Source organism: Hibiscus syriacus, unplaced genomic scaffold, assembly GCF_006381635.1.
Source record: "Hibiscus syriacus cultivar Baekdansim isolate YM2019G1 unplaced genomic scaffold, ASM638163v2 tig00111741_pilon, whole genome shotgun sequence".
In the NCBI taxonomy this organism is placed as follows: Eukaryota; Viridiplantae; Streptophyta; class Magnoliopsida; order Malvales; family Malvaceae; genus Hibiscus; species Hibiscus syriacus.
In genome coordinates this window covers 313,870-341,475 of record NW_024063166.1, presented here as the reverse complement: position 1 = coordinate 341,475, position 27,606 = coordinate 313,870, and the positions used below count along the sequence as shown (strand labels likewise).

At 33.5% G+C, this 27,606-nt stretch overlaps 4 protein-coding genes, 1 long non-coding RNA gene and 1 pseudogene across 7 annotated transcripts; 1 reads left to right on the top strand and 5 right to left on the bottom strand.

Moving 5' to 3' along the window:
* Positions 1 to 136: 136 nt before the first annotated feature.
* Positions 137 to 619, bottom strand: LOC120168975. The gene is made up of 3 exons (XR_005520630.1): positions 494 to 619; positions 363 to 409; positions 137 to 206 (listed from the first exon to the last, which is right to left on the bottom strand). It is a non-coding gene; the product is annotated as an uncharacterized LOC120168975 (long non-coding RNA).
* Positions 620 to 4,458: 3,839 nt separating this feature from the next.
* Positions 4,459 to 5,332, bottom strand: LOC120168924 (protein SICKLE-like). Its single transcript, XM_039177177.1, has 2 exons — positions 5,329 to 5,332; positions 4,459 to 5,273 (listed from the first exon to the last, which is right to left on the bottom strand). Exons 1-2 carry the CDS (start codon positions 5,330 to 5,332, stop codon positions 4,459 to 4,461), a joined length of 819 nt encoding a protein of 272 aa, XP_039033108.1.
* Positions 5,333 to 6,205: 873 nt separating this feature from the next.
* On the top strand, positions 6,206 to 14,785 carry LOC120168971 (transcription factor bHLH153-like). 2 transcript variants are annotated; one of them, XM_039177212.1, is made up of 6 exons: positions 6,206 to 6,282; positions 6,548 to 6,671; positions 7,021 to 7,086; positions 13,950 to 14,015; positions 14,222 to 14,279; positions 14,436 to 14,785. In XM_039177212.1, exons 2-6 carry the CDS (start codon positions 6,573 to 6,575, stop codon positions 14,450 to 14,452), a joined length of 306 nt encoding a protein of 101 aa, XP_039033143.1. In that variant the 5' UTR covers positions 6,206 to 6,282; positions 6,548 to 6,572; the 3' UTR covers positions 14,453 to 14,785. The 2 variants fall into 2 exon arrangements, with proteins under 2 accessions (XP_039033143.1, XP_039033144.1); XM_039177213.1 differs by lacking the exons at positions 14,222 to 14,279; positions 14,436 to 14,785 and having other exon boundaries at positions 13,954 to 14,176.
* A 419-nt stretch (positions 14,786 to 15,204) lies between these two features.
* LOC120168923 (ribonuclease 1-like) lies at positions 15,205 to 16,442 on the bottom strand. The gene is made up of 3 exons (XM_039177176.1): positions 15,950 to 16,442; positions 15,674 to 15,863; positions 15,205 to 15,476 (listed from the first exon to the last, which is right to left on the bottom strand). The coding sequence occupies exons 1-3, from the start codon at positions 16,094 to 16,096 to the stop codon at positions 15,205 to 15,207; spliced, it is 609 nt and encodes a 202-aa protein (XP_039033107.1). The 5' UTR covers positions 16,097 to 16,442.
* A 1,592-nt stretch (positions 16,443 to 18,034) lies between these two features.
* LOC120168967 (F-box protein CPR1-like) lies at positions 18,035 to 25,822 on the bottom strand. 2 transcript variants are annotated; one of them, XM_039177205.1, is made up of 3 exons: positions 25,818 to 25,822; positions 18,575 to 19,230; positions 18,230 to 18,423 (listed from the first exon to the last, which is right to left on the bottom strand). In XM_039177205.1, the coding sequence occupies exons 2-3, from the start codon at positions 19,223 to 19,225 to the stop codon at positions 18,355 to 18,357; spliced, it is 720 nt and encodes a 239-aa protein (XP_039033136.1). In that variant the 5' UTR covers positions 19,226 to 19,230; positions 25,818 to 25,822; the 3' UTR covers positions 18,230 to 18,354. The 2 variants fall into 2 exon arrangements, with proteins under 2 accessions (XP_039033137.1, XP_039033136.1); XM_039177206.1 differs by lacking the exon at positions 25,818 to 25,822 and having other exon boundaries at positions 18,035 to 18,423; positions 18,575 to 18,676.
* Positions 21,753 to 27,606, bottom strand: part of LOC120168972 — a 102,666-nt pseudogene continuing 96,812 nt past the window's right edge.

Sequence of the window (27,606 nt, the reverse complement as noted above, 5' to 3'; positions counted from 1 at the left end):
ACTAATATCTGTTACTCTAACCATACCATGCCCAATTTATTTATAAATAGTTCTAGTTAGAAATACATTCTATGAGACTTGCCTCATCTGGATGGAGGTTAAATATTGTCTGTAAAGGCCCTGGCTTTTGATGAACCACTATAGGCCCTTGTTTTTCTGAAGTGACCCTTCTTCGAGCTCCAGCTCCAGCATATCCATTTACACGCCTGTCAACAGAAGCTTTCAAACTACTCAATGAAATATAGAGACAATAAACATGATTACACCTGTATTTTCCATTAAGAGGGACTAACACTGGAAATTTTTTCATCTTAATTATTTTCATTTTTAGCATATATTCGTATAAAAAGATGCAAAATTACCTGGAAGAATTTACAGGTGATTTTTGTGTTGTAATGTGTAGACAAACCTGAAAGAAGTAAAACCTCTTATTGATCGTCATAAGAATTAATAAAAGATGTAAAGAAGCCAGAACTTTTTAATGAAAGAGCACCTGTCCAGGTTCCCTGTCTAATGTATGCCATACTGGGGTGCTTTCACCTACACTTTCAACTGGAACAGTAACTTAACCAAGGATTGCACTCTTCCACACTATATCCCAGTCATATATTGTCACATTTATCTGCAGGGTGAGTCAAAAGGATTCTCTTAGACAAATAATACCACATAGGAAAAAAGAAAAGTTGTTTTAAATATGTCTTCGTAAAATTCCCTTTGATTAAAATGCCAAGAACAAGAAGTGTAAACCTGACAAATATGGTATTAGGGACATTCATGTTACATGGATTGGACCAGCAAAGATATAATCACAATTTGCAGCACCCAACTTCATAAGTGAATGTAAAATTGGTACAATTTTATGATAGGATCCTTGATTTTAGGATTTATTATTTTAAATAACCTATTTCTTAATCTTATGAACTTATATTAGAATATTTAATTTACTTAAATGTTTTTTGTTTCCCGACTCGACCCGAATATCACACTTAAAAAACCCGACCCGACCCGAACAAAATAAAGTTTCACCCGACCCGACCCGAATATATGAATTAGAAATCCGACCCGACCCGACCCGAAATAATAAAAAATTATTTTTATTTAATAAAAATAGTGACTTAATTGAAAAAAAAGAGGGGTATTATTGTAATTATTCCTAAATATATAAGGTAAAATTATATATATTTTCGGGTCGGTCCGGTTTTTTTCACCCTAAACCCGAACTCGACCCGGCCCGACCCGAATATCACACTTAAAAAACCGATCCGACTCGACCCGAATATCACACTTAAAAAACCCGACCCGACCCGAACAAAATAAAGTTTCACCCGACCCGACCCGAATATATGAATTAGAAATCCGACCCGACCCGAAATAATAAAAAATATTTTTATTTAATAAAAACAGTGACTTAATTGAAAAAAATATATAGAGGGGTATTATTGTAATTATTCCTAAATATATAAGGTAAAATTATATATATTTTCGGGTCGGTCCGGTTTTTTTCACCCTAAACCCGAACCCGACCCGACCTGACCCGAATATCACACTTAAAAAAACCCGACCCGACCAAAATAAAGTTTCACCAGACCCGACCCGAATATATGAATTAGAAACCCGACCCGAAATAATAAAAAAATATTTTTATTCAATATATGAATAAGTTACCAAAAGATTGATGAGGGTAGTATAGTCAAATTTCAATTCCCTCCAACAAGGGAATTGAATTCCATCCATTTTTGGATGAAATTCACTTTCCCTCATTTGATGGAATTGAATTCCATCAGAGATTCCAATTCCCTTGAAAAACTTGAACCAAACATGGGAAAGTGGTGGAATTGGATTCCAATTCCCACCAATTCCAAGGGATTCCATCAAACCAAACGCCACCTAAGTCATTTTCCGTGATGCAGGCATATAGTGTACCATTGTACTCTATTCAAGAAAAAAATTGCCTAAAAGAATTTCACAAAATTATATCTCAATTTTTTTTATAAATTTGTAAAGGAATTATTGTTATTCCTTGATGTCACGGTTCAAGCATCAGGAATGTCAAGAATTCGAGTGTTCAATATCAAAAGGTTGAGAGTTATCTTTGAACAGATATTACCTTGTACTTAACTGAGATTAATAAAAAAAGAAAATATTTAACTATTTAACAATGAATGTTCATATTTTTGTATATACGGTGCTCAAACTTGGTACTAAGGAATAACAATAAATCTTTTAGCCCTTAAAATCATTTAGATAGATAGATAGAGAGATGAAATTTTAAAATTTTAAGGATACAAACTTAAATTATCAATAAAAACATGAAAAATTACTTATAAAAATTTAAAATTTTAAGTGGTGTGATCGCATCCTCCAACACCCCAGGGTCCATTACTGATTAGCACAAATTACTTGGTTCGATATTAAAAAAAGAAATTGATTTTTATCGAGTCATTAATGAATCAGTTGCAGTAATTTGAGCATTTAAGTGAGTATAATACTTCAATTGAATAGAGATTTTTTTATTAAACTAAAGTTAATTACAAAGTAGTATCTATTTTATATATTATCAACCATTTGATAATAAATATCTAATTACTCTTGCAGTCGTTGGTGTCCCGTGACGTTTAAGTTACAAACGAAATTTGATTAAACTAAAAGCATAACAACAATGAAAAAGATGGGCAATATAATAACATTAAGTCGAGATTCGAAGAATACTGATATGAATCTCAAATCAATCCCAAATTCATAAAATAGAATATTCAGGGAGGAGTTTATCTAACATTATCAATTACCAAATGAAACAATATTCATAGATATGATTAAAATAGAAAAATTAGGATGAGTTGCTACTTTATTTTCAAACACTAGTTTTTTTTTTTTACAAATAAAATTCGTTTATTTTTTTTAAAAAATGAAATATTTTATATTTAATAAATGTTTATAATCATAAACGCAAACTAAATATATAATTAGGATATTACTATATCCATTGATACAAAAATTCAGTCATTTAAGATCAAATAAGGATTATACAAGGAAAATATTAAAAATTCATCCATAAAAACTCGAACAAAAGATCGATACGAACAAATCTGATTGCATCGTCAAATGAACCATAACAAGATATCAATCTTTTTAAAGAGCATCGATAACCACAAACCAGAGTTAAATGTCGTGAGAAAATATCTTTGAACGCAAACCGCCTATCTAAATCTACTATGAAGTCTAAAGCATAGAAGATCAACATGATAACAAATAAACATCATATTGATCAGTCAACGTCATCAAATCCAACCATGATAAAATTAAATGAAAAGAACGACTAAAACGATCGAGAAAAAATCGAAAACATGCAAAAAAAATAGAGAAAAATGTGTCATGAAGGTAGAGGAAAGCATGTCATAAAGATAGAACCATTGAGAACTAAAAAGTAAAGGAAATGCATAGAGGCGATACAAAAAAATAAAGGAAAAATAAAGAACATCGACGATCAACGACCAACACTAATACCGTCGCCAGCCAATCAAAGAAGAAAAAAGAGGCGAGCCGTTGCACAAAGTTAATAGAAAACTTTTAGGGTTTGTATAGGTAGTTTTGCGGTATAATCTGACAATTTTCGATTGGACTTAAAATGTTATACTTTTTTATAATATTTTTTATTGAGCCTATTTCTGCCGTTTTTTAACCTTAAATTAAGTTATCTTTTTCTAGACTTTCTCGGGTTTGTATAATTCTTTTAGGAGATAGTAGTTTGTTTACGTTAAATGTGTAAATAATAAGAGTATAACTCTGAAAAGATAAAAGCCAGCTGAACTTCCCTTTTAGAGTCTTGGTTCATAGATATCATTCATTCAATAAAATTAGTCTGTTTAATTTCAAAACAAAAAGGAAAAAGTGAGATGTTTCTTCTTCAAAGTTGAACCTTCAATTTGTGTATTTACTTTCTCAATTCTCATTTTTCAAGTTGTATGGAGTGAAGAACACTCATCAAATTAAAGATTCGATTTTACCAACAGAACAAAACTTGAAACAACCAATTCATTGGTAAAGAGTCAAAGACAAGTAAAATTAAAATAACAATAGTTCAAAAGTGATTCTCAAACAAGGAACTAAGTGAAATACCAAGCATTTTGGCATATCTGAAGTAAACTGAACACCATCTACCTGCAATAATAGCCTATGGAAAAACCCACCATATATGGTCTTCATAAGTTGTCACTTCTGCGAGTTATGGCATGAGTATAGTCGGCCTTCCTAGAACAGGCTATTAACACAAAAACGAAATGCATGAGGAGATCCCAGACCCAGTTCGAAAGCCAAAATCGTTGCTTGTCCTCCATGAAAATAATATTGGTTTCATCTAGAAATCTTCGAATTCAAATCTCAAAGATAAGCCTGCTGAGATTAATGAGACTGGGAGAAAAGCAAATCTCATCAAGTGGCCATAACAGATCTCTTCTCATTTCAAGCCAATTGTAGTTGTTCTTTGAGATTTGAGCAACTTTCATTCATTTTGCGTATCCTCAACAGCTTTGTTGAATGAAGCAGCAAGGTACTCGGCAAGACTTTGTTGAGAGTTAAACTTGTTTGAAGAAGCCTCTGAAACTTTGCCTTCTTTGGGTCAATGGATTTCGGAAGCCATGAATTTGAAGTGCCCGGAGTACTCGAACTATCCCTTCCAGCTTCTTGTCTTTTCCATGGAATAGGTTCTAAATGCTGCCAAGGATCTTCCAACATGGATTGATCAAAGTAACTCTCTGGCCCTAATATCCTGTTTGATGCTGAGCTACGACCACGAAAACCTTGTCCTCGTCCGACACTCCTTCCTAAACCAGGAGTGCTGCTCCCAGTGTATCCACGACTCCTGCCTCTTCCTGGACTGAAATAAGCACTACCTCCAGATCCTTGATCAAGATTCAGCCTGTTACCAAACATTTGAGGCCTGGCTGTTCCATAGTTGAAACTAGGGCCATCTCCTAGAGAAAAGTAAGGGCCGGGCAAATTACCATAAGTTGATGTATTAGAAGGATTCCAGACCCTTTGAGAAGTTCTAGGATGCCTGGGAGGATTACTATACATTCCTCTCGGTGTTCCATCAGATACCAAGTTATAATGATCAGTGGCCTGTGATCCATTCCAAGCACCAGATTGGCCTGGATGCATGAGTGAAGGACTTCTTATTCTTGGGTTGTATGGACCATGGTTGTATACACCTTGAGCAGGTGAAAATTGGCTTTGCATCTGATGGACAGGCAAATCCCTATCGAAGTTCCTTGGTCCTGTCAAACCAGAATAGTAGGCCGATCAATTAGAAAAACAAAAAGGAATACCAACTCATGTTAATTGAAAAATTAGAGAAATTCCATACAACTAGTTTTAACTTTTAACCGATAACTCAATTCACAAATGTTCAGCTTAGTAGTAGCACAAATCAAATATTATTGCATGCATCAATAATAATATCGTGGTCGTGGTCGTGGTAGTGGTAATACGTGTCTTCGACACGTCCGCGCGGATACTATCTTTTTAGAGAAAATTCTTAAGAAACAAATGCAATACCACCAGTCGCATTGCGATTTTCAACTATCGCAATGCGAATCTGAAAATCGCATTGCGATTTTGGACTATCGCAATGCGAATCTGAAAATCGCGTTGCGATTTTATACTATCGCAATGCGAATCTTAAAACCGCGTTGTGATTTTCGACTATCGCAATACGAATCTGAAAATCGCACTGCGAATCTTAAAACCGCGTTGCGATTTTGGACTATCGCAATACGAATCTGGAAAATCGCAACGCGAAATGGGGCCATTTTGGAAACTGAGTTGCGAAGTTGGAGTTCGCGTTGCGATTTTGTTGGTCATTTTGGCAAATCCAAAAAAAGTTGATTAAAATCGTAAATTATAAGTCATTTTCGGTCACTGAGGTTATTTTCTCTTTTCTATTTTGCATGACGAGAAGAAAAGGGGTAACGACAATGTGCAAAGATTAACAATTAAATGTTCTTGGACTGCACTGACGGGCCAGGCCGAGCCCTCTACTTCTCTAAACCCATAGCTTATCCTAAATCAAATTGAATAAAGTATATAAATGATTTTCGACTATAACACTATTTTGTTGAGTCTCATGATTTTCGACTATAACACTATTTTATTGAGTCTCATGCTTCTAAAGATCAGCAATTGAAAATTCAGCGAGCATATACAGGCCGAGGGTCATTGGTTTTGATTGCTTTAGTTTTGCTCTTGCATTGAATCTTGAACGAGCTGAGAATTGAGGGAAAATATGTAAACAAGTTTGAACCGTTTATATAATCATGCTTACATGGATGATTTCATGTCACATTAGTTAGATGCTGATGATTTCAAAGCTTTCAATTCTTGATTAGATGGTCTTATATTAGTAAGATGAATGTTCTTCGATAATCTGCATCTTTAAGCATTTGATATCTTTGGTACCCTTTTCATGACAGTTCAGCTTGATGAATGAAGTCAGATGAGTTTCTGATCATGGTGTTATTTCAGTATGTGATACTGTTTTTTTTTTAATTAGTGAAAACTGGATAGAGATCGGAACGATGATGGAAAACAAAAGGAGCCCTTGCTCTGTTGATCATACCAGTTTCACTTCTTTGGCATCGAAACGACAGAAGTCCGACTTATCGATCCCCACCAAGGTATTTAGCCTTCTTTACTCAAATTTATGTCTCCTCTTAGGAATATATATTCTTCTATAGTCATTTCATAGTTATACTAAAGGAATCCCTCACCCTTTTTCGAAGGAAGATGCCTAATTTATATCCGCATGGCATAAACTACATTCTCTTGACTTATTTTAGGGGTTATATTCTCGAATATGGTCACGATTGCGTCTTCTGCTATTATTATTTTATCTGCAATGTCAAATTGGTTTCTAGCAATGCAGAGTTTCATCTCTTCATTTCTTCTTTCTGCATACTAATTACTAAGTTGGATATGGTTTGTTTGTAGCTAATAGAATCCTAATTTACTCCTTTTTCGCAATAGGATAAGAAAGATAAGGTCGGGGAACGAATTGTGACTCTGCAGCAGCTTGTTTCGCCATACGGAAAGGTACATTGATATTTTGTGCATCCATTATTATGGACATAATTAGTGTGGCAAAATGAATTTTGGGCATCCACTGGAGTTTTTGCCTACAAACATCCTGCATTGTGACTCTCTAGTTGATGGACTCCAAAGGGAAACCTTATCATCCCTTCGTAAACACACCAATCCATTATTAGGTTTTATTTCTTTCCATATTTACGACCTTTTAATCCTTATATACATGTTTGAGCATTTCAATAATTTGGATATGCATGTGTGTGCATGTATTTATGCATGTATTTGTGTGTTTTGATTGTGAAGTGATCTGTGTCATTTCTTGGTGCAGCTGATACGGACCAACATACAGATTGCAATGATAAATCCGGCATTAATAACGATCAATTGCTTTCGAGTTCAGAGATGAAAATAATTCCTTGGAGCAAGTACTTAGGAAGATTGAAATTGTGCATGCTAAGGTTCAGAAACTCAGGAATCTTCTCGATCAAGTTATGTCGAAAAATGTCTCGAAGTTTTCTTCCTCTGAGAACTTAAGCTTCCTTGCTGCTTGTGATGCTCAAACCAGCTCCGCCCCTAGCCCTACGTTGTCAGCTGGCAACGGAGACACAATATCTGCCAGACCTGCATTTAACACAACTCAACAAATTTGCGAATATGCTGGAGATATGGTTATGCCTGCAAGTGCCATTTCAAGTTATGGAGAGGCTTTCCATGTTCCTGATATAATCGAAAGCACTGTTGGATTATTGTCGTCTGCTGAAGTTTACCTGCCACCAGCCACCACTTGTAGACTCGTGCGAAGATGTAAGCCCTTTGAACATACAGAACTACATGTGTATTTTGGCTGATGTTTTACCAGATAAGATAACGCCATCGATTTTTATTTTGAACTGAAAGTAAGCTTAACTGATCTGCATTTTCTTTCCCCTAGATATATGATAATTCATTGCAAAGATTTCCGGAGGCATAGGTTAAAACACTGAAAAACGAAAACAATCTAGCAAGTCTGGGTCTCGTATCCCAGCATCGGTTATTTCCTCTGCTATCCGCAGGCTTCAACCTCCTTTGCACAAGAAAAGACTGTTATCTGTTTGACATGTTTTTTTTCGGCTTCTCATGCATGAACTACTCTCGATTTAGTTATAGCAAATGATAGTCTGTTCATTATGATACCTGATGGCATTTGCAGATTGTGGAAAATGTTCCGATACAGAATGAAGGAAATGCCGGAGATAAACAAGCTTTAATGGCAATAAACAGTCGATCTATGAAGCAACATCATCAAACCGAGAAAGTAGAAGGAGAGAGCTCCCACCCTTCTCGTATTGCAACATCAGAGCCTAATAACGCAACAAAAAACGTTGTCTCAGGAGCAATCAATTCTGAGATCATGTCTAGCTTCAGACATATGTTTCAGTAAAAGAAAACGAGGGGAATGTAAAGCCGGCTCAGTTGGTTGGAGCAGGAAACCTGCAGGTGAGCCTGATAATAGCCAATGACTTCATTTCTGATGGTCCACTAAGTTTAGCAGCCTCTATATTGCTAACAAATCAAAGCACAGAGGCACTCAGTAGGCACCATAACTGGAACTCCTTCGATTTTTTGGGAGCCACTATGTTGTAGTTTCTGATAAACTGGCATCAAACAACAGTTTTCATGGGGCCAAAAAACTAACCTACAGCTCCATGATCATGATTTGCTGGCACAGTAAGCTACCCCTCCGTCCAAATGAGTTCAACAACTTATCATAGTGGAAAAGCAATGTAAGCCTCAAATTTTGGCTATGATCATCTATGTTACTTAGATTAGGGTGGGAGTGTCGGATACGAGTATGTGTCTAATACAAGTACGTTCGATTTTTCCCCTTTTTTGTTAGAGTTTTTCCCATTGTGGACAATTATGATAATATTGTCCCAAAAGTTGTGAGAATTATGTTGAAGCAGAAACAAGAGCAGGAGACTGTAGTTGTGCATGCTGATAAGGATGGGAGCCATAATTCACACACTTTGAAGAGTGTCAGCAATTGAACATGTTGCCACTTCAACACCTTTGTTTTACTGATTTCTGTTTGCAAAGTCATACAAAATATGGTAGAAAAAGCAAAAGGTGACTGCAAATCTGACTTGTATTCCTTTGACCCTGTAAAACAATGTTTGTCAGTCTATGGAAAGATCATATCATATGATATCCCCTATTCAATAAAATCAAAACAACTTCCCATTTTATGTTCAACTCTTTTATGCGTATGTAAATATATTGTTTGAAACGGCACAAATCAACTTATCTCAGTGGTTAAATGAATCGTTGTTGTTCTTAGAGATTATGAATTCGATCACCAGTGATTAAATTGAATTCTATTTTATTTTTTATTAATCTGACGTAAGTACAAGACAGTATCTGTTCAAAGATAATTCTCAACCTTTCGATATTAAACACTCACACATCTAGCATTTGTGGTGTGTGGACCCGAGTTTGTGATATTACACCACCCACGTTCTAACATTTTTTTAATTAATTATTTATATTTAATCTATTGATTTATTAATTCAGATTAGATGTTATATAAGTTTATTTTAAGAGTGATATTTCGAATGCAATTTGTTTAATTTATAACGCTAATATTTAAATCTATGATCTATTAATATTTTCTTTTATAAAATTAGAGCAATCAATCATCGATAAATATATAATATAAAAAATAAATTGTACTAGCTGCCAAAACAGAGCCCACCATTTTGGTGGATTTTAGCTTTTAGGCATATAAAATTCATCTAGTTTTAGGTAGGGCTCATACTTTAACGATATTACAGAGGTTAAATAATAAATAATTGATTAAAATATATTTTAAATCCCTATACCCTTCATACATTTAGAATTTGATCCCCTTACTTTTGTTTTCAAAATTGTATTCCTCTATTTGTTTTTGGATTTAATTGTTAAATTCAGATATATTACATTTTCTGTTAAATGAATGCTGAGCTGGTATTTTTTATTTTAAAATATCACATCAACAAATTCAAAAAAGAAAATTCAGTTTTAATAATTAGATTGGATCTTTAAATATGAAAAATTAAAGGAAGTGTTTGAAAAAAATAAAAATGAAAGGATTAAATTGTAAATGCATGAAGAGTAATGTATTTCAACTTAAAGTATTCCATAAAAGATTGCCATGGAAAGGTTAATCATGATTTATTCATCTTTATAGTCTGTAAACATAATTGCCTTTGCCGTCCCTTAGCTTATCATTAGATTGCAAATATTGGTTTATCGTTCACGTATTTTATAATTAAATATAAATTATTATAACTCTACCTATTTTTATTTTTATTTTGTCAGCGATGACATCAGTCTAGATCGCTTTATTTTGTTCTTGTGGTACGTTTCTTTTACCTTACAACACGTTGTTTTCCTACCTCTCTAATAGATTTGCAATTGTCGTTTGTATATGATTTGTGATTGTCAATGACCTTTCAGTAGTTAGATTCTCTTTTGTGATTGTTTATCGATGTATTCAGATCTATTTTGCGAAGCATTTACTTTGATTCGTTCGTTACTCCATCATTTGTAAAACATTTAGTTTGATTGAGACAAATGAGTACTATTGACGATCACTATGTTACTATGAACGATGAATGTCAGATTCAAAAGAATACTTCGACTGTTATTATGTCTTTGAGTTTTCTTTTTTATTTTATTTTATGTTTGAGTTTTTTGGTGGGCATAGTTAGGCATGTAAACGAACCGAACACACACGAACGGAGGTATGTTCATGTTCGTTCATTTAATAAATAAACGAACATAAACGAACATGAATATAAACGAACAAAATTTTTTTTTGTTCATGTTCGTTCATTAAGGAATATAACTTGTTCATGTTCGTTCATTTAATAAATGAACGAACATAAATGAACGAACATAAACGAACATATAATCGAACGTTCACGAACGTAAATGAACGAACGAGCCCTTTGTTCATGTTCGTTCATTTAATTAAACGAACGTAAATCTTGTTCATGTTCGTTCATTTAATAAATAAACGCACATAAACGAACTTCCCACCGCACGGTTCATGAACGGTTCGCTAAACGTTCAGTTCATTTACATGCCTAGGCATAGTCCCTAAAATTCTCTCTTTAATCAGTCACATTATTAAGGCTGTATCTTCTTTTGTTTTAATAAAATTCAATATGGTTTCAAGATTTAAAAGAAAATATATAAATTATTATTAGAAACATTGGAGATATTATTTTTGGGAAGTTCTACCGTAGGGCGACCTTAATATACGGTAAGGAAATGCGCTATCGGTTTTGTTATTATTTTTTTTAACAAAATCTATAAAAACAATTACCTAAAACATTATTGTTTCTACCTAAAACATTAATGTTTTTTAACATTTTCGGTAAAATGCCCAATAATAACAAAACCGGTAGAAAAAAAATAACAAAACCGATAACACTTTACCGGATATGTTAACAAAACTGGTAAAGTGCCCAATAATAACAAAACCAGTAGAAATAATAATGTTTCTGATAATTTTTTATCGATTTTGTTAAAAAAATAATAACAAAAATAATAACTTTTCTTAGCCATATATTAATATTGTCGCACGTGAAACTTTTCAATTATTTTTATTTTATGGGAGTTTAAAAATTGTAATATATTTTATTTATTAAAACAACTTTTTGATTTAGCCCAAACTGTTCCGTAGATTCCCACGCGTTACACACCCATTCGCCGCTTTGTTCTCAAACAGTTCTCACCCGCTGGGCGAGACAAGCTACCTTTAGCTAGTAGCCTTTTTTCCTTCCTCTTAGCTCCTCGAAAACAACGTTTGACTTGCATGTGTTAAGCATATAGCTAGCGTTCCTTCAGAGTCAGAATCAAACTCTTTTTTTGAGTATGATAGAGCCTTTCAGTGATAGAACCTGGTGAATCGGCGGGCGTATTACTTTTCAAACTTATGTGGACCTTTTTTCTTTAACGGTTTTTTCTACTTTCTTTAGAAAAATGACTAGTTGCTCAACTAATCCACTTGTGGTGCTATTGGTATAATAGTAATGTATGTATATCAAAAAATATGCTCGAAAGTCGGTTACATATAGGGAATTACTAGCACCCTCACAACATTTTAAAATCGGTACCTAATCGATTAATTGTTATCTTTACAATCAGTACAAAATTCAAGATCTGACGACTCAATCTATTTAGCTTGTTGACCTACGAATAGTCATAATGATCGTATGTCTAACACCGTCAACTAGAGTCATTATAAATACCTCTCAACTATAACTAGAAGTTGGTGTTCTCCACAATCATCTTCACAGACTCCCATCCCTTCAATTCTCTCACAGAAAAATACCAACCAACAGTTATACTTTTACTAAATGCGACCTCCGTCTAAATCAAAAGAAGTGAACAGTCAACGACGGACGAGATAAACTTATTCTCATTTATAATTATATTTATATTAAAAATTTATTTATAATAATAATTTAAATAAAGTTATATTTTTCATCCATTAAATGAACATATAAATTAAGTCACCCAACTACCGAAATGAAATATGATCGTGCATGATTATTGTAAGAATGGGAAGCCAATGCCAAGCATGTGTTCAACTTCAACGACATTAATTACCCCAAACAATACCACTTGCTATAATTATAAAAACCTTTGGAGAGAACATGATTATAGCATCATGTAGCCTCTGCCTGTTCAAAATGATCTTCAACAATGACTTTAGGATACATCTCAAGTTCATGTTAACTTAGGATCTGCATTAAATTCTTTTCCTCCCTAGCTACTATAAACCAACGCAACAATAATATTCCAATATATAAATTAAAATTAAAATATATAAATAATAAAAAGAATTCCTAATTAAAGATTTCATTATTATACTTATACCTATAAGTAATAATATTCAATGACCGATGTATGATTTTATGTTAGGGAATACCAAATTATACTTATACTTATTTGAAGAATAAAACATCAAATTATTCGAGACGATATTTTCTTAAAAGCCAAATTTATATAATCATGAATATTGAACGAATACCTATAAGTTCACGACGGTATTCGATTTTTCCGGCGAATTTTATATATTCCGAGGGTCATTGGTTTTGATTGCTTTAGTTTTGCTCTTGCATTGAATCTTGAACGAGCTGAGAATTGAGGGAAAATATGTAAACAAGTTTGAACCGTTTATATAATCATGCTTACATGGATGATTTCATGTCACATTAGTTAGATGCTGATGATTTCAAAGCTTTCAATTCTTGATTAGATGGTCTTATATTAGTAAGATGAATGTTCTTCGATAATCTGCATCTTTAAGCATTTGATATCTTTGGTACCCTTTTCATGACAGTTCAGCTTGATGAATGAAGTCAGATGAGTTTCTGATCATGGTGTTATTTCAGTATGTGATACTGTTTTTTTTTTAATTAGTGAAAACTGGATAGAGATCGGAACGATGATGGAAAACAAAAGGAGCCCTTGCTCTGTTGATCATACCAGTTTCACTTCTTTGGCATCGAAACGACAGAAGTCCGACTTATCGATCCCCACCAAGGTATTTAGCCTTCTTTACTCAAATTTATGTCTCCTCTTAGGAATATATATTCTTCTATAGTCATTTCATAGTTATACTAAAGGAATCCCTCACCCTTTTTCGAAGGAAGATGCCTAATTTATATCCGCATGGCATAAACTACATTCTCTCGACTTATTTTAGGGGTTATATTCTCGAATATGGTCACGATTGCGTCTTCTGCTATTATTATTTTATCTGCAATGTCAAATTGGTTTCTAGCAATGCAGAGTTTCATCTCTTCATTTCTTCTTTCTGCATACTAATTATTTTAACAGATACAGCTTCTGTTCTCTTGGAAGCAATGGAATACATACGGTTTCTTCACGAACAAGTTAAGGTCGGTTTTTCTTGTCCGTTTTACCTAAATTATCATAGCATGCGTATTAGTTGGTGTTAGTTGCAATTTCTAAATGCATGCTTCTAAAGATCAGCAATTGAAAATTCAGTGAACATATACAGCCTATTAATGGCTTATGATTTACCAGTTGCAGTTATGATTTTAATTATCGTTGTAACATTATTAATGGCTATGACCTTGGTCAGGTTTTGAGTGCTCCGTATCTTCAAACCGGGCCGATAAATAACATGCAAGCGGAACCAGGTACACAAAGAAATTAGGATATGTAAACATAAAGCCCTATTTACTTCTCATGCTCAACCATTTGTCATCATTTATGTTGAAACACAATGGAACCATGAATTTAGGGAGCCATCATTGGAAAATTATGGTCGGATTTTAAATCGGTTTTTCTTCCAGGATGTAGAGCATTATAGCCTGAGAAGGCAAGGACTATGCCTCGTTCCAATATCGTATACCGCCGGAGTTGCTCGTAGCAACGGTGCCGATATTTGGGCTCCCATCAAGACCACATCGCCAAAATTCGACAAGGCTATCTCACCATTCAATTGACATTTTCATCGGCTACCGATAGTCTTTGAACATCACTTGAATGGAGTTTAAAAGGTAACCAACTTAATATCGGATGTACAAAATTTCCTAATGCACTAATACAGGATGTTTGTAGGCAAAAACTATTAGGCCTTGATCCGTAGGATTCTGGTATCGAAAAATGCAGTCCGACACCTTCGTCGTTTTAATTCGGTGCTCGGATTAAGCTGCATTTAATCAATTCGATTATAGAAGTTAATTATCGTCTAATTTGATACGATAAATTTATTATAAAAGCCTTTATTATTTTTAGAAAATACTTTATAAAAGTAGGTCTCCTAATCTAGGGTTGATTAAGATTAAATTAACATAAGAAAGTATATGTCACTATCAACATTATTTTTCTTTTACTTCCTATTCTTTGAGGTTAATGTTTTTTTTTTCATTAGTGCATGCTGATGAAGATACACTAGGAAAATTAATTAAAACTATCAAGGAATGGGTTTGATTTAAATCGATATATTATTTTATTATTTATTGTTTTTATAATTTAAACACTTATATTTTTAAAGTTAATTTATTATTTATTACAAACATCATAAGTTTGAAGGTTTACTACAACCTTTATTTAAAGTTTTTATATGGGAAAAACTACAAAATCTGTCAACAATTTGCAGGGACCTGTAGTTTTACCATTTTTAAATGGCAATCGATGTGGGCAGTTTTGAATCTTTGTAATCATTTGGGAAGACAAAGTCGGTCGAGCGTAACACAAACGAATCTCCCACAGTTGCAGTCCTCCAGTTTTGTTTCTGTTACAAGCAATTTCAGGTGATGCTTTTGTATGGCTCTGAATTATTTTTATAACATCTTGAACCATATAACGGTTTCCTGGTGTAAGTCCCGTAGCTGAATCAAAATAAGTTAGAAATTGTGTTAGGAAGATGAATTATCAACTATTTAATCTTAAAAATTGTTGTATATAATAATAATAATAATATGATAGTGAAACCCATAGATAATACATCATTCCAACTTTTCAACCATCTTATACATAAACTCAATAACAGAAGATATAAAAGCAAGTACAAAGGAAACATACTCACCTGGATTTGTTAAGCCTTGTCTAAGCGTTAAGGCAGATTTGAAGTAATCAAGAGGATTATTAGGGTAATCAGAACATGTTCCATGCTTTAACCATTCAGTCTCCCAAAAGCCAGTACCCGGTTTAGTAGGGTTCTTCAGGTCCGGCCATAATGATATTAAGTTGCTTTCAATTGGAGTAAATGCAGTAGTCTAAATTAGAGAAATAAACGTTAGATCATAATATAAATTTAAATACAAATAAAAAAAGTAAATTAAAAAGTTGATGAGATGCTTACCTCAAGAACTAGTGGGTCAGTAATGGGTGCCTGGGAGTAACAGGGATTAGTGGCTGCGTTGTAAGGGGGAATCGGAACGTCGTTGGCATCTTGAGGCCATATACCGTGGATGGTTAAGACAGTCGGGATGGGAGTACCACAAGCCATGCTGCCGGAATTACACACAGCAAGAGGCCATTGGAGACTGAGTTTATAAAAATGTATGGGGGTTGAGCTGTAACTAGAACCAAGAAACAAATCACCAAAACAACCACCAACTTATAATTCAACAACATTGTTACAATCAATACTCTCACAATCAACATTCACTATGTGTATAATATTTACAATGGTTAGTCCTTTTTATATTGCAAATGTAGCATCAAACTTGTTTCTGTTTCAGTTTCTATTTCAGTCTGTTATATTGAAAATGTGTTTCTGTTTCAGTTTGTTTTAAGTGGGATACACCTGTGTTTCAGTTTATTCAGTCTGATTGTAGTGGTGGCACACACATGGTTTCTGTTCGGAAGTTAGGCATCAATAATTTACAGCCCTTAAAACCCAAACATCAAATGTAATTTAATAAAATATAAGATTTAATTATCCATGTTATGCAGTTTGGCAGCAGCTGTGATTAATCACGCATTTGTAAACCATTGGATCAAATTAAAGTACATTTACAAGAACCAAATATTACAAAACTAAAAACCCATTTACAAATCTAAACCCAAACATATGCATAACATGCAAGAAGATTCGAAGAAGGGATGAATTTTGGAGAGCAAGAAAAAACGAAAAGAGAAATGCAACCCAATCACTATCTTCGGACAAGGGAGAAAAATCGACAGGAGAAACACCATTTTCGAACATGTTATTTATTCTGTATTTTATTTCAGTCCCTTGTATATGGCTTCATAGTGCCGGATTTCAGCCGGTTGAACTAACTGAGTTGCTGGAGCTGCTAACACAGCCAAACAATCCAGTGTCATGCTATAAATTCAATATAACATAACATTAAGACATTGCACGTGTATTACGGGTACAATATTGTATGTTGTTCTACATTCGAGATGGAATTCGGAAACATATGAGGAGATAAACAGTGAGAGTGGAAGAACAATGCATGAATACTGCAGAAGAATGGTGTAATTTCTTTTCAGTGGACTAAGCTCCATCTCTTCAATAGTATTTCACGGGAAAGTGAAAATAATTAAAGTCTTTAAAACCCCATCAACCCTTCAACTAGATTCTCTTCAAAGTAATTAGTAACAAATCTTAAACCTTTGAAGTCATCAGTTTGAGAATATGATCCTATAAGGACCCTCCAACGACATGAAAAAACTATCAAAATACTCATATTCGGCACTCACATCCAAGCAAAAACAACCTAAAACAAGACCTATGCAAGACTGCAATCCATTTACCTCTAAAACAAATAACTAAGGTCAAGAATGAAAATCATCACACAAAAAGTCTTGAATTCCAACTCTTAAATTGGAAAAACAAACATGCAAAACCAAGCTAACTCTTTATAAGCACAAACAGAAGCTCATGTGAATTATCATATATATGCAGAAAAAAGACAACAATTTCCATAAATATTCCACAAACGGAACGCTTTCAAGAAAGTAGTACTACCCCATTTACCCCTGCAAATACCTTAACAATGGCTTCACACAAAACAAGACCAAACCATTGACACTGTTTCATTGGATCTAAAGTACATATAATAATAATAGTTCCTATGTTCAACTTCAAATTACATTCAACTATTGGGGACGTTGAGCTCTCAGAAGCAAATTCAAGTTCGAAGAGCACTCCGTGTGTGGCATATATATGCACCTGCAATCATGATATGCAGGTCAATAGAACTGAAGATCAGAGTTAAAACCTAAGAAAATCTGTAGGACGTAATTTCGTGCATCCACTAAAACAACCAAAAGCAAACAGAAACCTAAACAAGTCAATATCTAGGGCATGTATATACAATTCAAACAATAACAACAATACTTGAGAACATCACTGGACAATATAGTTGACATAAAGTGCATAGGAAGAGACCAAATCCCATTAAATCTTACCTCTTTTGTTGCAGCTCCCCATCCATCTTAGTGTTCAACATCAATTTGTTTCACCTCCGACTGGCCGTCGTATTATACATTCCTCATGCTCTGATCTTCCATTCAATGGAACCAAGCTCTCAACATAAGCAACAATGTGCATTGTTTCCTTATAAGCGTGAATACCAAGCTTTCTAAGCTCTTGTATGGACGGATCAAATAAAACTAGTTCTTGATCCGAGCTCTCGAGAAACAACTCGCCATTTTTCCAAAACCCCAAAGGCCTCTCAACTCCAACAACAGATTCAACACTGAATTGTTTAGTCCATGACCCATTCATAACCCATAAATCAAAAGACTTGTCAGTTACTTCCCTTGGGTAAAAAAGAGCACCAAGCAATCCATTGAAGTCCAAAAGTTCCAAATAATATTGTTCTAAACTCCCACCAAATTCAGGCAGTGGTGAAGTTGAAAACTTTTCATTAACCATATCAAACGAAAGAATATGGTGATCAACTGCAATTGCCTCGCAATAAATAAACCCATTGACATAATTATTAAAAAAAATAGAAGCAAAAGCATAAACCCCAGGAAATGAAATTTCCTTCCATGAATCACTTTTAAGCGAATATAACTCAACTTGTCTGGTCCAATCTGCCAACAACCCATCATCTAGATTCTCTTCAAAGTAATTAGTAACAAATCTTATACATTTGAAGTCATCGGTTTGAGAATCATACCCAAAACCAAGGAAATTAAAACTAGAGAAATCCAGTAGTCCAGGAGGGCGCTGGACTGTTGATTGAGGAAGGATTTTAAACTCTCTGGTAGATGGGTTCCAAAGGGTAACATTCTGACCAGTACTACCTCGTTCTGATAAACACAATATTCCATTACAAGGGCCATGAACGAAAGGTCCATCCACAAAATTCTCAAAAAAGGGTAAGTGAATATTGTGTTTTACTCTAAAGTTTTGGTCTTTCTCGGTCGAAAGTTGAGAGAAATAATGGATGTCATCAGGGGTGCCACCATGACAACGTTTGAGGAGGAGATTAAGGTTATTGTTTTTGAGGTTGTTCTGATGATGTTTGTTAATGAAATGAGGGGTTTCAAAAGATGAAGACCAGGGCTTACAAACGCACCTGAAACGGGTCAAGGATTTAACAGGAAGCTTTGAGAGAATCTCCAACACCAACATCTCTGGTAATTCGGTTCTAGTTTTGATCAACTCTTGCATCTTCCCTCTTTATCTTCTCTATTTCCTTTGTGTTTTTCAATAGATGATTTTGTTTGGGGGAAAGAAGATGAGAACTAAAACGAAAGAAAACCAAGACAGACAAAACTTATAACAGGTAACGTCAAACGTTTTTCTGTAACAAGAAAACTTCAATACAAACTGATCATTGGTTATACTATTTTGATGGGCCCTTTTAAAACCCATTAGCTTAGACAGGGTTTGTACAATATTAATAATATTTTAAAATAAATAAAATAATATATTTAATAATAATAATATATCTATAATCATTTATTATATTTTAAATGATTAAAATAATCGATTTTATAATAATTTACTACATTTTTTACTATTAAATAATATATTTTAACATTATAAAAATAAAAAAAAACCTCTAAAACTTTAAATATATTATAAATATAAATGAGTAAATTAACAATTTATATAAGGTCGGGTTGGATTAGTGATTTTTTTACCTAAAATATAGTCTCATCCCAACTTGAATCTATATATTATATAACTCGTCATGCCCGAACTCGAAATTTCAATAAACAAATACTGTTTTTTTCGTAACAAGAAAATAATCATAGGTGACACTACATTGACGGGTCTGGCCGAGCCTTTGGTAACTTCTAAAATTCATGAGCTTAACATAGGTAGGGTTGGCACAATATCATTCCCTAAACAGTTGAAATATCAAATATTATTATGAATTTTATTAAGGGTAAATTATACAAGTGATATCTTAAGTTTTTTATCCGTTAGTTTTTTGTCACCGGTTTAAAAAGTTTTTAGTTTTGGTCACTTTCATCTTTGGTCCTTATTGTTGGTAAAAATGGTTAAATTTTAATTTGACCTCTGAATTTAGACAAAATATTAATTTGACCTTAAACTTTACATAAAATACTAATATAACTCTTAAACTCTATATAAAATATGAATTAACCCGTAAATTCAGTCAAAGTTAACGTCTCTACTCGCCACTCATCGTCGTCATCGCCCATCGTCAGTTTTCATCACCAGTCATCGTCGTCGATTGTCATGTCAACACACGTCGCCCATCTTCATCTTCATCTTCATCGTCGTCTGTTCATCTTAACCCCTAAATTCACACTTTTTTGAATCAATTTAAATGTCTAGTGTTATTATTTAGGTGTCTCATTCCTCTTAGTCGTTAAAAATTTCATTACTAATATTTGTCGCTTTTTTAATATTTTTAAATTTGTATTTAAAATAAAATAAAAACTTAAAATTATATTTTTTTAATTAAAAAAACTTAAAAATTCTAATACTTTGAAAACTCTAATTCAAGTAGTCGGTGAGAATTTTGAGAAGGTTTGTCAGTGAAGTAGGGTGTGAAAGTCAAAGTACAACAATGGCATTAATGCAGAGTTTGAACTTTTTGTTAATTCTAATAGGTCAAAGTTTTCTCACTCCGTTGTACTACCACACATGGTGCATGTTCCTAACGGCATTTTGTTAATTCGGCCACAATTTTCTTTAACAAATTCTAAATGTAATTCTAATAGTATCAAAAAGAGAGGGAAAAATTTTAGTGAATAATAGAATGGTTCTAGTGAGTTTAAAACTCATGATCGGTCAAATATGTTTGTTCTAATTTAGCCATAATTAACTTAAGGGTGCAAGGCGAGTCAGTTTGGATTAATCAAGGCAATGCTTTAAAATTGGGAAGACAATCAAAAAATATATGTTTTTTAGAGTAAATACTCATATATTAAAAAAATATCTTCAAGATAGATATAAATTAAATTTTATGATATATATAATTTATAAAATAAATAATTAATTAGAAATTTTGAATTTCAAAATGTGCAATTACCCTGAATATATATTAGTATATATTAAATTAAAGCTCTTTATTTAATCTTATTGTTCTCATCTTCTATAATTAATTATATATTATATCCTCATATTTTATGAGTATTTATACTTTATCTCCTTAAATTAAAATCATAATTCCGTCCTCATAAACGTGGTTCTACCGCTGTTACTTCTTATATATATTCAACGAATTTTAATAACATTTACATATATATATTCAATGAGTTTTAAAATAGTGGACATAAATCCCGTGAATCTTACAATGATCCTATCATAAACTCGTTCATATATAAAAATTATGTTCAATGTTACAAATATATTAGGGACACATGTCAACATTCTTATACGCATCTTTTACTAGTAGCAGATATCTTAATAATACATATATTCAAAGACGGAATCAGAATATTAACTCAAGAGAGACATAAAATAGTTAAATATAAAAAAATAAGAAAAAAATCTAGATAAATTAAAAATTGAAATATCTAAATAAATATGTATTCATATATATTTTTCAATAATAACAAATTGAGAGTAATGCCCCGGTACGATGCATAGCTTCATCCCTACATATATTTGTCTCAGTAATTTTACATTAATTTTATTCCAAAATATTCATTTTCTAAAAGTATTCATATATTTCAAATATCAAAGGGTTAAAATAAGTAGCAACGTTTAAGGGATATTATTCAATAAATATGAACATTAACGTTGTCATTTGCCTATTGCATTGAGAAACTGCATTACAATAACCATTCTCTGTTACTTTCGCTTTCGTGGAAACCTTTTTAAGTTACATTATAAATCTATATCTTGGGAAAAAAAACTCTGGCAACGATGAGTTATCGGTCTCACCTCTGGCAATATGTGACTCTATATTCGAACGGGCAACATCTAACATTGTCTCGATCTCTTTCTTGTACTGCACAAAGATGGTAAAAATACTAAAGTCAACCTCTTCAAATTTTAAGGCTAATACGAAAGCAGGGAGAAAAAAAGGTTTTCAAAGTATGGGATTCGTCGATATGATCGGTGAAGACCATGGTTCAGCTATAGCAATACCTCTTCGACAGCGCCTGACTTAATTTTCGATTGCATCACACACCTTTTCTTAAAATGTGCACCTACAAAAAATTGAAACATCAATTAGTTCAATTCATTGATGTCGAGGAAAAGAAAAGACATGTTTTCAAACTCAGAAACTGCTTGAAGATGTTCATTACTTTCATTATAGACTGATGCATGCATTAAGAGCTAATATCATGTCGGTATAACTTGTAACGAGAGACACAAATCTCTGGAAGGCCATATCTCAACAAGAGTTCGATTAGATGCAAAACTAAAGCCAACGCAAAAATGTCTAAAGATGTCCCCAAGGGGACACACCCCAGCCACAAGAACTTAAAGAGTCCAACTTGGAAGTCTCAGATTGAACTATGTGAAAGTAGCGAGTTGGATTTAGCAGAATGCTGGAGGGCTACGTTCATTGTATGCCAATGGTAGTTTCGTACCATAATCTACATATGTATGGTCAACTTGGAAGTCTCAGATTGAACTATGTGAAAGTAGCGAGTTGGATTTAGCAGAATGCCGGAGGGCTACGGCCATTGTATGGCCATTGGTAGTTTGGTACCATAATCTCCATATGTACCATTAGGGCTGTAAATGAGACGAGATAGATCGCGAGCTACTCGAGATCGACTCGATCAAGGCTCGATAAATACTCGGATCGAATGGACTCGACAGAAGCTCGAGCTCGACTCGAGTTCTTAACGAGCCGAAACGAGCTATTCGATATTCGACTCGAAAAGTTCGTGAGCAACGCGAAAATATAATATATTAAGATTTTATTTTTTTTTAAATAAATTATTAATAATATTAATATTTATGCATCGATTTTTTTAAAAATACAGTAAGATTTTCATGTATTTAAGGTTCATGTTCGAGTTTGAGTTTGAGACTTCAATCGAGTTAAGTTTAAGAATTTTTTTTTCATTTCGAGCCTTTTTGAGCTGCTCACGAGCTTCAGTTCAGGATTTCGAATTCGAGTCGAGCTTGAAAATTTTAAGCTCGCGAGTTTTCAAGTCGAGTCAAGCTCCATTTCAGAGTTTTCGAGTCGAGTCGAGCTCAACAATACTCGAGCTCGACTCGGCTCGTTTACACCCTTATGTACCATAATAAATGTCACTTTAAAGGGAACAAAACTCACCTGCTTTGATATCTAAAGTAGATGAATTTTCACCATTGGTCTCTGCAATCCATTGACAATGTACCTGATGCAGCACAAATAAAATAGTGTCCATTTTAATGTTGAAACTAAAACATATATAATAGAACAGAAACAAGAAAACATCAGACACACACAAACACGAATATATAAGTTGATAGTTCTTCCAAGAGGTTAAACTGTTACTCATACAAAGTTGATAAGATGTCACTCATATATTTGGTCTAATCTTATATTGAACATAAATCACTATTCCTGTTGCCAGTTGGCAAGTGACCAGTTAATCTGCAAGATGGTCTGATCGTAACTGACAGGTATGGTCATTCATTTTAAATATCTAACACTAGAAAATTTTCCTTTGACTCACCTTTAACTCCCCACTTTATATCCGATGGGGAATTAACAGGAAAGGCTAGAAGATGGTGGTTATAGGTTATAATTAATACCAGTAAGAGTGAAGAAAGTTTACAAGCAATTTCATGTGAAGCCAGCGAGTGAACTTTTCTTTTTGGAAGCAAGTAAATTAATGTGTCAGTTCCAAAGGGATTTTTCCTACTCCGACAGTTTGAACAGAAACTTCCCTCTTGATTGGACTTAGGTGAAGATAAATGCATGATCAATAGCAGTGAGGATGATATGCAAGAAAGTTTATGAACAAACACATGAAAAGCCAGCAAGTGAACTGGTGTGTCAAAAGGACAGTTCCTTTTGCAATAATGAGTCTTACAATTCCCCTCTTGATTGGACTTAGGTTATGATAAGTTTTTGGCCGTGCATTATGGAGCAGATTAAATATTAATCATCTGTAATACTAATGTTAGTTGTAGACACACTTCCTATTTTGTAGTATATACAAAAATTGCATCCAATAGTAGCAATGCTTTCACTAAAAGGGTTGATTTATTCTGTTTCTATGGATCAAAGTTCAGTTTATTTTCCTCAAAGAATACAACACAAATAGAGGAGGATTTTTTTGTAACAATCCTTGGTTATCTTTTATTTATTTGTTTGTTTTGGGATCAAAGTTTGAATTATTTATTCATTGGAGTGAGGAACAAAATCAGACCGGAAAATAATAAGAAGGGGAATATTGCTTGCACAGGCAACAGTGAGACTGCAAGGACCTTGCACAAAACAAAAATGTGGGGTATAAAACTATATTCCAAATCAAGAATAAAGATACCCAGCTAATACTTGCTTCAAAGTAGGTGCCAAACTGAACATCATGTGCCTGTTGTACAGTTTCAAAAACCTACGAGAAGAGAGAAATTGAGTAAATTCAATTAAATCAACCAAACATAGAATCTACAATAAAGATGCAAATGATGTTTTTTTTTCACTAAACATAGAATCAGCCAAACATATGTATCACAAACATTGAAGTTTTTTTCATTAAAGAAGTAAGACAACCTTAAGTTTATTAAATAATAAATTACTAAACAGATGAAAAAAAGATGTCATACAAGCTTTTTCTTATCTGATGATAAAACAAAATGTTGATCCTCAGTCATGGCACTGTCTGGAGGGCACATAGGATTGTTACAAATGGATCTGAATGTAATCTCTCTCAGTTGACCTTCATATTCATCTGCAGCATGCCACTGTCCCATCTGAAAGTAGAACAGCAGAGTGGGTTCAAACTTTCAATTCATTCAACTAGGGATGAAGAAATCCCTGGGAAGATTACCACTAATTTATATGAGGGAAAAGATGCCATGTTTATACCATCAAAAGTTTAGAGATGTTTAAATCAAGTTTAACCTCGACATTTTGGATTTTACAAGCAATATAAATGATTCTAAGACGAGCATATCAGTATAAAATGCACAATAATACGAAAGGTATGCTTAATAGAATAACCATGGAAGAATACTAAAGTGATCTTATCTTACTGTAAGATTTTTGTCTTTCCGTGATGAGCGATATTCGTTTGTGAAATTAGAGTCATCACTCAATAATAAATTATAAAGCTTCTCGGCTGTGCAAGGAAATACATCCTGCAGGAAACATTCATGAATCATAAGCATAGAAATTCACATCATAATAAAACCCACAAAGGCAGAAAAAGATGGGATGCATACATTGTAGATACCAACTAAAACCTGTTCTTTGATAAAAGGTATTTTTTCAGTTTTTAGGTTTAGATTCTTTATCTGGAGGAGTTGGAGCTTGCCTTCTACTACTGCTCGCACGCAATGCTGATGTTGCTCGCTCCTACATGTTGGCAAAATAAATCAAATAAATATATTTTTCATCTAATCAGTTGGTTCAAAAGGGGGGGGGAATTAACATAAATACAAGCAAACAAGGATTGAGACAAGAAACAATCATTTTGTGAACCTAAAAGCAAAAAGTTCAGAGCTATTGTAATATTTGCATTCACAACCAATTATATTCACCCTGCACATTCTCATTGATCTAACCATGTAACTTTGTTTCCTGGGTAGTTGAAACACATCATTGGGGCATATCGCAGTTGGAACACTGCCTCCTAAACTGTATTGTATCAATTCAGTTAAGGACTTCCCTTTATTATTCAGCTTTTACAATCTCTCCAACCACATATTCCCATCTGTTCTTGTTTCTTTTACAATTTTAATCCTACTCGCTTATCACAAACCAGTATTTCCCTACCTCTTCAGCTTATATAAATAACATTTCCCAGCACCAATATTTCCCAGTCTTGATCTTTACCCCCTTTCTTTGAGCTCCCAGAGTATTCTCAAGTTCTCCAATCCATCACAAGCAAAATTCTTCCTTTTTCACCCAATTTAGTGAGTTCCGATTACGAAAGTACATATATATATGGCTTCTTCAAAATGCATTTACAATTAAATTATCCTTTCTCACAGTAGATGGAGAAAACAATAAGAATAAGATTGTTTCAGCACTAGTTGAATATCAAAGGCCATCTTCTTTGGGAGAAAGAAAAGCCTTCAACTATTAATTTTCAGTGTTTCTAAAGATGATAGGAAAACTAATTTTCTATCCATATAAAAGTGATAATAAAAAATCAGGATTGAAGTTCTGCAAAAGAAACAATCAAATAAGAAGTAACAGATCACAGGGAGAACTTGCAAAAAAAACCTTCTCAGCTTCCAACATTGCATGGTGGTTTTTTTGTTGCACTCTGTAATGCTCGTACTGTGTGGTTCCTGTTCCAAAATGATGCAAATTTATACCCGACTCTACCTGAAAAAAGAAGAAGATAGAAAAATAAAGAAGATAGAAAAATAAACACACCTTTACTCAATTCATGTTATAAACAGTCTCACTCATGCAATTTGGGTTACTCCTTACAATGTAATAACCTTAATATGGTTTTAAAATGAAAAGATTTCTGAATGGGAAACTGTAGAAAGGGAGAGGGGGGAATCGACCAGTACAAATGACCAAAATAGAAATACATATAATTTTAAATGAAAAAGAAGAGTGTTCCTTCAGAATGTGATATCACTACATCTTTCTTTAATGAAAAAAAAACCCTTTTCTCATTCAAGAATATAATTGAGCACAAAATGCAAAACAACCATCGAAATAAAATTAATACAAAAAATTAATGAAAAAATGTAAATTTTTGTATACGACTGTAGTATTTTTCACGTGCCAACAAAGCACCACAAGATTGGTAAAGAAAACCTTTTGCCAGCAGTTCACCACCAAAGTGTATACAAACTTGTAGGAAAGACGGGCACGAAGCAGAATTGTTAAGTATCATGTAAAACAACTAGCCATTGGAATAAAAATCCTAGAAACAAGAAAGAAGTAGCGTAGTATGATATGTGATAAAAATAATGTTATAAACGTTCTAGCTGAATGAGAAAACTTCTCCGGAATTTCTGAGGTCCAAAAAATATTATATTTGAGATTCATTGTTGTCTAAAGCTAAAATAAAAATAATAAAAATCAGAACCGAAGTTTATGATATGAAATGCTAATAGGAAGAGAATATTTTTTCTTGAGAAATGTAGACCTAATATAATCTTTGTAAAACATAAGCACTAAATTTCAAAAAGGATTCGGTAATAAATAACATATGAAGTTTTTGAAACACGGTGAGACATCTCTAAATGACACTGTAGAAAAAACTGTCGTATGAGGTAACCAAAATAGGGACTTGTATTCCTCTATATGAAAATGGCTAATCCTCAACTAACAAGTGATTGCATTGCTCAAGCAAATGAGCTTTGTAATTCACTGGAAAAAGCCTGAAGGTAGCACACTAGGCTGACATAAATGCTACCATTCCATGTTGTAGCACAACCACCTTCATTGTGCAGAATATGTATTTTTTTCCATTAGATTCAGTCAT